This window comes from Austrofundulus limnaeus, unplaced genomic scaffold (genome assembly GCF_001266775.1).
Source record: "Austrofundulus limnaeus strain Quisiro unplaced genomic scaffold, Austrofundulus_limnaeus-1.0 Scaffold36, whole genome shotgun sequence".
NCBI lineage: Eukaryota > Metazoa > Chordata > Actinopteri > Cyprinodontiformes > Rivulidae > Austrofundulus > Austrofundulus limnaeus.
This window is the reverse complement of record NW_013952438.1, coordinates 518,293-528,934: the sequence shown is the minus strand read 5'-3', so window position 1 is coordinate 528,934 and position 10,642 is coordinate 518,293. Positions and strand designations below refer to the sequence as shown.

At 39.2% G+C, this 10,642-nt stretch overlaps 1 protein-coding gene and 1 long non-coding RNA gene across 2 annotated transcripts; both read right to left on the bottom strand.

The window, feature by feature from the left end:
* Positions 1-30: 30 nt before the first annotated feature.
* LOC106516228 (uncharacterized) lies at positions 31-638 on the bottom strand. The gene is made up of 3 exons (XR_001310074.1): positions 604-638; positions 324-470; positions 31-118 (listed from the first exon to the last, which is right to left on the bottom strand). It is a non-coding gene; the product is annotated as an uncharacterized LOC106516228 (long non-coding RNA).
* A 656-nt stretch (positions 639-1,294) lies between these two features.
* Positions 1,295-5,406, bottom strand: LOC106516206 (C-type mannose receptor 2). The gene is made up of 9 exons (XM_014006440.1): positions 4,550-5,406; positions 4,371-4,472; positions 4,132-4,290; positions 3,964-4,046; positions 3,738-3,882; positions 3,613-3,657; positions 3,349-3,516; positions 1,749-1,868; positions 1,295-1,639 (listed from the first exon to the last, which is right to left on the bottom strand). The coding sequence occupies exons 1-9, from the start codon at positions 4,575-4,577 to the stop codon at positions 1,434-1,436; spliced, it is 1,056 nt and encodes a 351-aa protein (XP_013861894.1). The 5' UTR covers positions 4,578-5,406; the 3' UTR covers positions 1,295-1,433.
* Positions 5,407-10,642: the final 5,236 nt, after the last annotated feature.

The window sequence follows — 10,642 nt, the reverse complement described above, 5'->3', positions numbered from 1 at the left end:
CAGCAGGAGTTTCCCTTCAGACGGGCTTTGTTGGGAGTGAAGGAACCGATGGAGGAGGAAGCAGAGAGCTGGGAGTCTGTGATGGTCCCGTTCTCAACACCCAAACCGTGCAGACAAACTGTGACAAACACAATTATGAACCTATGAATGTTCTTCAGTAAAGCGTTGCATCTGATGGTGATCATTACAAGTCTTTTGAGACGTGTGTTTGTGTGCAGGTCTGATTAGAGTTGAGAGTAATATTACACACCTGCAAGATTTAAAGTATTTTATTACATTTGAACGCTAATTTGATCAGGACACACTAAAATAAATCAGATTACCTTTCTGTTCACAGCTGAAGACAATCTCTAGATATTTAGACACAGTTGGGCAGGGGTCATCCTCTACGTGGGCGCGTGCAAAGCAGAAAGCATGGTTGTCGCACGACTTTCTGTACATGGGCAGAATGCCTGAGACTGTACAGTGTCCTGTAGCAAAAAGGTAAATTTAAAATTAAATGTAAGCAAAAACTCACATCTGCTCATTAATTTGATCTGATTGACGCCGCCTCCACACACTGGCGTGATAAACAGTTTTTAGAGTAACGCGCGGCAGCGGCACCTCCTGATCCCCCCAGGTGTGGACAGATGTCGTCGCTCTTCCGTCCAAAGAAAGCAGACTGTATGTTGATGACGCTGTCAATTGGACAGTGAAGGACAGCGGAGGAGTCCTGGCACACGAGCGCTGTCATAAAACCTGCAATAAAACCAAATAACAGCAAAAATACTTACAGGACAGTTGCTATTAAATATTATTTTGTGAATGCTGATTCAGCATTGTTTTCGTTTCCCCTGTGCTACCCCCAAATGATTGACAAGTGGATTGGTGTTTGTGATATTTCAAAGATGGGCATACAAAAAAGAAAAACAGGTTTTGCTAACTAGAGTGTGTCAGAGGAATTTCTCTTAGCTGTGGAGGCCATCTTGCAAAAATGTCAAGCTCCGTCCCCGTTTTGACTTCTGCATCCTTTTTTATTTTAGCCATTCATACATTAAAAATTTCAGCTCATTAGAGATAGCCTAGCTGTGACTTTTAGCATTTGTTACTCGTTTTAAAACATTTCACATTTTTCTGCAACCATATTCCCCATAGAAATACACTGAGGTCATTTCAGTTCCTTAAAAACAAATTTTCTTCATTTCTGCATCAGCTTCTGCTTAAACTTTTGGTTTAGCTGCTTTTAGCTTCTAGCTCCTGTTGTGCTACTTTTAAATAGTGTTGCTCATTTTTGCTCTTGGCTTGTGCTCTGCTTCTTTTAGCTTCAACATCTCAGTTTTTGCTTCTTATGCAAGTTTCAACATTCATTTAGCTCATAGCATTCAAACTCTCTACGTTGATAAATCCTGGAAGAAAAAAAAAACAGGTCTTTACCATCATGAGGTGGAGGAGGCTCAGGTGTTTTTCCTGAAACAATAAACATGTATAATTAGTATTTGCACATTTAAGTTGTTTTGTAAGAATCGGCAGCAGAGCAAATATTTCCCACCTCTTCTCTTGCAGATGTAGCCTCTTTTGTTGTCACAGTTGTCGTCGTTCCAGTAGCCGTTGTTGATGAGTATGGACAGGCAGTCTTCACCATAATAGTCATCTGGGTTACCTGAGAGACCAGGTTAGATCAAGATGTTAGTTTGTTTTTGGGTTTTTATTCCCTAAAGGTAATTCTTTAGTTTTCATGCACTACTTCACATGTTTGGCTTTTAACTGACCGGCGTTCCAGTTGATGTATCTGAATGGAGAGCCATCCATCCACTCCCAGCCTCCTTCTATGACCGAGTCATGACCTCCCATCCACAGAGAGATCCCAGTGGGACTCTGCTGGATCACTCCTGAGAGGAGACAATACAACACTGAGTTTATAATAAGCAGCGTTTCAATAAACTCTTACTGAATGTCTGCAGTCTGCAGATGTGTCCTGGGATCCACAGAGTATTTAAAAACATTTTACAAAAATATCACTTTGGCAAAAAATTTAAAACTTTCACCAAATTGACTCATTATTTTTATACAAATAATAAAAAATTGATTATTAAATATTTAACGGTCGTGTCAAAATTTTATAATGAATATATACTAAAAAAAAAAGTCAAATCCAAAAGAAAATGACACGTTATGGGTTGAGTAGAACCAACTCTGCAAGGTAAAATGCGTCACTAATAATGACACTTAAGACAACAGGGAAATGAACTGGACTTGAATTTAAAAAGAAAACGGATTAAAAATGAACACCTTTCAGGGCTAACATTGCAGAAATGTGCTTCACGTACAACCATGCACACCACAGGTCCTTAAAGGGGCAAATTCTCAGGCATATATTTCAGTTCTAAAGTATCTATGTCACAATTAGTTGTTATAAAATGCTGTTTTTTATGTTTAAATAGAAAATAAACTCTTCTTCTCATCATTTCCGTTTCTAAACACCTTGAAATTGGCCTCTGTCTCTTTAAGAACCTCCTGCTTCTGTCCCACCCATTTCAACGGGGGGTGGGGGTGGGGGCTGTGATAGGGAAGCTCAGTGTGGTTTACTTTGCATCTGAAAATACATTTCCTCAAAGGTCTTTTGAATTTGAAAAGGGCTGTGCTCAGAAGTAGTATTGGGAGCTCAGCAGATAGTTTCAGTTTCACCAGTTTGCTTTGTTGCTGCCGGGAGCCTGCAGAAGTCACAGGTGGGGGTGGGGAGGTGTGCTCTGTGATGAGGAAGCTCAGCCCAGAGGAGGAGCTGGTCCCAAAAGTCAGTTCTAGTCCCAACCAGTCGTTTTTGCTCCCCTGCCTGGCTGCCTCAGGACACTACAGGATTTCTCAAACATGTTTAAATGAGTCAAAAGTAAGACTCTGGACATGTTTTTGATGAGAGGATAACATTATAACATGATATAAAACTCAAAAAAGTTGATTTTACATAATATAGCCCCTTTAAATTTTGCTTGCTTAAACATTACTTTATAGTTTGTCAACCTGTTTATGTCGTGTGCTAATATGCATCGTAGTTTCATTCTACAGTGCATCTCTGATGTTATGTTGAGTGACAATAAAAGAATCTGAATCTGAATTAAATGCCGGATGCTGATGCTTGGAAGTACATCTAATGTTTTATTTTATGATTGGAACCTGTAGAGGGTGCTAATCAAGCATCTGGGTATGCTACATCAGGGAATGAGTTTTTCCTAATTTGGGATTTCCAAGTTGCTCCTAACATGGTTTGTTAAATTTGCCGCTGTAATTTTCTGTAGTTTACTCAAAACAAGCAAAAGACAAAACTCGCTTCATTCAAAAATCTAATCAAAAGTACTCGAGCCACCGTGTAAACACCTTGGACGAAGGCTTGCTCAAAAGGTTCGGTGATACTGAGAAGATCTCCTCCTTGGTTGACGCAGTCGGCTCGAGCCTCCGCCCAGGTTCTTTCCGACAGAAAGTTAAACAGGTAGCAGTAGTCGTTGAACGGGTCAAACATCCACGAGCCACATTTTTCATTCCAGCCTGTAATGAAAACAACTTTTATCTTCAGCTCAACACACAGTCAGATTGTTACCATCAGGTTTGGGTTTGAGAAAAAAAGTGTAGCATGATGTGGACCTGGTCCAGATGTTGGCGGCTGGGGCGGAGGTCCTTGTCCTTTAGCTGCAGAGAGACAAAACGATGATTACAAAAATCGTACCAGGGAAGAACAAAAGAGGAGCATAAAGGAAGGAGCATGAGACCTTTTTTGCAAATATATTCCCTTGTGGTGGCGCAGAAGTCATCATTCAGCAGTCCGGGCTCAACGTGATTCATTCCCCGTATGTGCACGCAGTCCTCGTTGTTCTGCCAGTTGTCTGGTTGGTGGGGCCCCCAAGGGAGGAAATCCTGCGATCCACAGAAGACAGCAGCACAGACTGAGATGCTGAGTCATCATAACAACTTTTTACATATCTTTTCTCCTCTTACTGCAGGTGTTCCATCGGTGTACACAAACTGGTTTTCATTAGTGATGTCGTTCAGACCCACCCACGCTTCAGCTGGCATGTGGGCTGCAAAAAAACAACAACAAATAATAATAATAATAAAAGGGCAGCTACATATTTTAACTGTTTATTGGATTTGTCCGCTGCTCACCGGTCAGGAAGCTCAGCTCCTCCTGGGAGTGGATGCTGGCCAGGTGACCCTGCTCACTGACGCAGCGAGCTTCGGCGTCGTGCCAGTTTTTCACATCCTCGTTCTCAAAGTGGTAGCAGAAGTCACCGTACAACAAGTACCCACGATCGCAGTGGCCATCTGAAGCGAACAGAACTCCAGTTACTGACAAGGCTGGGGCTGGGGTTGCAGAAAAGAAAGGAACGTAAACTTGGACCGACCCGGAGAGGCTGTTGGTTGTGGGTTCACTCCACCCGTCATCTCACAGATGTAACCCAGGCTCTTAAAGCAGTTGGTTGTTTCCCATTTACCCTGATAATTGCCTGGAAAAAAAACATTTAGTGCTCTGATAGAAAAAACATTTTTTACCAGCATCTGTGCAGCTTAAGCTGTGTGGTACCTGTAAAGATCTGTCCACAGTCCCACATGCCTTGAGTGTTTCTGGGCCAACCAGGGCCGTAGTTTGAAAACGAAGTGTCTGTTTTATCCACCCATTTAAAAACACCATCCTGGAACTTATCTGGTGAGCAGTGGAACAGGAAAATGAGCTAAAAAGGCTTATTATACTTCACATTAGCTTTATAAACAAAACAGGTTACAGGAGCCAGGTTACCGGATAAGCCGATCCAGATGTCAGGAATGTCCACTTGGTGAAAGTCTGGAAGTTTCCCGTTTATGTAGAACTGCTCTTCTTCACTGAGAGAGGAAGAGAACAAACATGAGACACGACAATCTCATCTGTACGAGGAAATGTAGATGAGGAAGATTGGCTGCATTTATGATTCAAAGGTTTTTAAAGGTTGTTAAAGTTAAAGGTTGTAAAGTCCTAAAAGTAGCCTACTTATTGACTAGTCCAAAAAATGATGAGAGCAGGAAACAAAATCTGCACAATATTTCACTCATACTGATGGTTAATGTGCCCTTTAAAAGTCTGCAAGCAAAATTTGTAAACAGCTCTTAGCTGCCTATGACTGGACGGACCTATAGAAACAAAGTGACTGAAAATAGGTCAACAGTGCAAATATCTGTAAAAGAGCCATTTAGGATTTGTTGAGTGAAGAAAGCAGGCAGGTGTTTAAATCAGTACAAATTAAACTGGACATTAAAACAAACTATATTTCACCCACTTTCTGGAAATTATAACCAGTGAATGTATAATTAACCAATTACAGCCAAGTGCTTTGTTGACACTGAGTGTGTACCCACAGTTTAGAATTGTATTTCAATTGTTTCATTGTATTTCATTGTTTTTGCATGCTTTTATATTACTATGTTTTTATTTTATTTTATTTTATTTGCTGTGCAGCACTTTGATCGCCTTGGGGTTTGTAAAGTGCTATATAAATAAAGTTTTGATTGATTGATTCAATATATCTGGAAAACTACTTGAGTCAACTTTTTCAAACTGCATCATTTGATACAATTCAGGATAATGTTTTTATGTTTTATTTTACAGTTTGTAATGAGTACCTTTAAATCTTAAATGAGCATTAAAATAGATTTAGTGTTTTTCAAAAGTAGAACGGTTGGAAACGAGCCAAAACAAGCATTTTAGAAAGGAAATGACATTTTTTAAGTTTTTTTTATTTGAGCTTTTTCTACAAATGAAGACTATAATAAGAAATAGGTCAGATTGTCTGCAGCTGTCTGTGTGCAGGACTTTCTGTTTAACAGAAAGTTTTAGTTTGCATTTAAAATTAGGCCTCTGACTCCAGTAAAAGGGCACCAACGGCAAAACAGGATAGAACACGGTGCTGCTGAAATAAATGTTTTGTTTTTAACATCAGGAATGAAAGATGAGGCTTCTCTACTCATATTATCTTTAACTTTTACAAGTGGGAAAAGAATATCCAGGCCAAAAGAAAATTATTATAAAACAAAAAAATAATGTGTTTGCTTTGAATTTTGCAGAAATCTACCTGTTAATCCTGGATTATTGTTCATGCTGCCCTTTTTAAGGCTTTCAGTAAAGTTATTAAACAATAAGAAAACGTTTTTTTAAAAAGTACATACAGTTTATTGATAAACTTTGTTCCAATTAAAGCTCAACTTTCCCTTAAATTGAGATGCTGATCAGAATGTTGTGTGTCACAATGAAAGGAACACAAAACACATCGTCTATGGTTTTAATTCTAAAACTGGTGCCGTGTTTTGTTTCCCTTACTTGTTTATAATGACCAGATGAGCCCCCATACTGGAGCACCTGGTTAAAGCTTCGTTCCAGGTGGTCAGCAGGTTGATGTTGCTGACCATCCAGTAACAGCTGCCGGCAAAGCTGTGCCAACCGAGAGGACAGAGGGCTGCCGGGAGAAGAGCCCCAACAGGTCAGAATCCAAACAACCTACATCTGCTTTAACTCGGATTACCAGGCGTGGAACAGGAACCGTTCAGCTTACTGCTAATCAGACGTTTGCACATGTACGGACGCTCGTATCTGCACGGATGAGACCTCCATTTCCCCGTTGAATCCAGTGAATCTTTGATTACTGCACCGCACGAGCCGACCTGTGGATCACTGTTAGAGGATGCAAGCTTTAGCTAGAATTAATCAAAGTTCGAATGGCGTCTTTTAAAACAGGATTTCTCACACTTGAGGTTGACCCTCGTCCCAGTCAGTGTACGATACAGGAAAGGCGTCAGACCAAGCAAACTGGCTGTTCCCAGGATCAAGCTGACATGAAATCTTGTTGCATTTCTGAAAGAGAAAAATAAAAAAATTAAATCTCACCATCGCCTTCAAATCCTCTATTCATATTTATTTCTTTAATGAAGAGGAAAAGCCTCCAACTGTCACAGCTTTGTTTTTCCTCACCAGCGTAGAGAGTCCAATCCAGAGGTCCAAGTGTGTCGCATCCAGCCTTCCCATCACATAAGTGTTCTCTTCTGCTGAGCTTATGGACACCAGGTCTGACCCCTCCAGCACGCAGTCGTGTCTGGCTGCTGCCCAGCTCCTCCTGGTCTCCGATTTAAGCTTGTAGCAGTTGGAGCCGTACTGATGCCAGCCATTGGATAGGTCACACTGTGGGGCAGGATTTGCTGCAGGACAGAAAAATAAAACATTTAAAGAACAAATTTGTTCTTGCACGCATGTTTTTCTGTTCTGATGGAGACTATATTGTGAAATTAACAATTAAAATATCTTAATGTGCAGGGAGCTGGTGCATCTCTCAGAGCCGGAGGTTTAGATTTATGTGTTGAAAAGTCGTCAAATCTCAAACTTCTAACACTGAAAATCCTTACTCTTCACACTGTGAATATTTTTTTTAATCTTCCACACAATTTTATTTTTGCTATTTGTACTGAATGAAAGTAGCAGGTGGCTAAACTCCTCAAGTTATTAGGTTTGCTGTTCATTTCTAATTGGGACAAAAAGCAGTTTTTACACAAAGCAAAGACAAACAGAGGGGAAAATAAACTACGTCTCTTAATTGATATGATTAAGAACAATGTTTGAACAGGTTTTCTGTCATGTTCGAGTACTGCACCACAGCTTGTGTGATAAAGATTGATAAAGGCTAGATTGTTTAAAAAAAATGAAACAGTATAATGTGCATCCATATAAATTGTTTTTCTAGAAAGATTTGATGTTTTTGTTTTGTTAACTTAAGATTATTATTGTTTGAATTTATACTCGAGGAAATAGGGGCGGATATAATAAGATATTTTTTCTTCTCACTGCTGCCTTTCATTTTCATTTCATTTTATTTGTATTTTCTTTTTTATCGTACATAGAATTAATTTTGTTTTTTAAGAAATCAATGAAGTTTGAAACGAAAGTAAGCACTTGGATCAACTTAACACAAAAGGTTACGTAAAAGACACTGCAAATTTTACAGAAAAAATATATATGTGTGTCTAATGCATAAACAAAGATCAATATAATTTTAATTGTTCTGGTCAGAGTAATTAAGGGGGGAAAAAAGCTACTTTTGTAGCTACAGGGTTCACTTACGGTTCATGTGTTTGCAGATATATTTCCTCTTTGCGTTGCAGTTTTCATCGTTCCATCGCCCAAAGCTGTTCCCCACCACCTGACCACAGTGCTCCGCACCGCCGTAGTTATCAGGCTGGTTTGGCATCCAGTACCTGACACACAGGTCAGAACAGATTTCCTTGTAATTAACTTAACATACAGGAAAACAACTACCTTTTTTTTTAAGAAGAGTCTGGCCTCTGAAATACACAAGTTAAATCCTTTAAAGTTTCTTAACTTGCTTCAGGTCATTTATTTTGCTGCTTAAATAAAAGAATGTTCTACAGATAATTTGTAGTATCGGCTTTAAAACTGGATCTTATTTACTTACGATAAATATTCAATGAAAGGACTCCCATCACTCCACTCCCAGACATTTTCTACAACTTGGTCGTTTAGGCCGATCCAGTAGATCTCAGTGCCGATTTGTGTTCTCACCCATAACTAGAAACAAGGCAAAGAATAATATTACAGATTATTTATATGGAGTGAACTTGACGTTAGGAGTGTTTGTGCTCCTCACCCTCTCTTGGATGTCCTGAACGCTCATCAGGTTGCTGTTCTGTCCCAAACAAAAAGCGTTCGCCTCTGGCCACGACTTGGTGTCCGTGGAAAAGAAGTAACATTTGTTCTCATTTTCCCTCCAGCCTTGCTGACACTGACTGTGAGCTGGGGACACAGAGCAAAGCAAACTTCATATGAAATAATGGCAGAAATATCTGATAAAACTAAATGTTCAGCTCAAAGAAATAACCCACAATTTATCTATATATAAAAATGAAACTTCAATATTTATCAGGACAGTTAAACAAGTCAAAGTACTCTGATTACTCTACGTGGCTCAGGAGTACTGGAGTTGAAGTTTCACAACATGGAGAACCATCAGCTCGACCATAAAAGTCCCATGACAGATCCTCGTGAACAAACTGAACATCTCCCACAAATCTGTGGGTGAATGTTTGACTTTAACAACTGGACAAACTATTTAGAATCACATGATTTTCACACGTCTTTAATTAGCCAAGAGATTAACTCTGTTGCATTAAGAAAATACATGTAAAATAATAAATTCTCATCCTGGAATCAAAAATACACTCCACACTTTACAATTTAAAAATAAAATGAAGAAAAACACACACAGCAGAGGCAGTGGCTACCAATATACATTCTTTGGTGCTTAGAAATTTTCTAAACAATATGATGGAGAATAAAGTTAGCTCTTCTGACAAGAGATTTAAAAAGAAAATACATAAACTTTGAAGTGTATTTTCCCCACCTCTCTCAGACTCAGGCCTGATCAGCCCCATTTAAAATAAAAACCATTAGAATATAATGCACATCATTTAACTCATCACCTGATTTCAAAACTTATTACAAGGTTCATATTTCACTCTGCATTCCTGGTTTCTAGAACCAGATTGAGCACATGCTGTAAAATTCACAATAAAACAAAATGAAGACAAAAATAATCTTAGTCAAATGAATGAAAACTCACCAAAAGCTAGAAGAGAAGCCAAGTTGAGCAGCCACAGGATACTTCTGTCCATTTTTAGTTTAGTAGTGATTATATTAAAGTATTTTTCTGCATATTCAGGTGGTGAAAAGTTTTATTTTGTTATCTGAGCCTGGCAGTGTGTGTGTGTGTGTGTGTGTGTGTGTGATGTGATGGATCTCCAGGTGCTCAGAGTTTTGAGCATCTTCTCTTGGGTTCACCTCTTTTCAGCGTTTGTGTAGAGTCCAAAGACTGAACACAATAAAACTCAGATCACACACACACACATTTGTTTTTCTATCCTCATGGGGACTTTGCATTGACTTCTATTCATCTACCGGTCATTCAGCCTAACTCTGACCCCTTACCCTAAACCTAACCTCACAGGTACAGACAGGACCTTAAACCTAACCTAAACTCAAATCGCACATTAGTCCTAAACTGAACCCCCTGACCCACCATTGCTATTTCTCCCAAAGGGGACCAGGCTTTTGTCCCTATAAAAGAACAGTGGGTCCTCACAAAGCTGTGTGTACCGGGAAAATGGTCAAAGTCATCCCCACCAGGTAGCTAAAGCATGTATATACAGACAAACACACACAAATTATCTAGAGCAGGGGTGCCCAAACATTTTCCCTGAGAGGGCCAAAATGAAAAACTGATCTAAGGGCTGCGGGCCAAATGCATTAATACAGGAAATGCAAATACTTATGTAAAGTTGTTTTATTTTTAATGATTTTTATGATTAAGCTAGCAGTGCGGTGTCCCACATTTTTTTGTTCATGTTTTACAGCAGATGGATGTGTAGAAAATCTGACGTATTCTCGAGCAGCAAAGGCTCATGGGATAGTATTTGTGATCTTAGTGTGGAAATCTAGATATGCTTAATTCTAATCTAAATGTTTCTTGTAGTTACTTATATTTTTTGATTCAGCTCAATAAATTTATATATACAGTGGTTTGCAAAAGTATTCATACCCCTTGAACTTTTCCATATTTTGTCACATTACAACCACAAACATAAATAT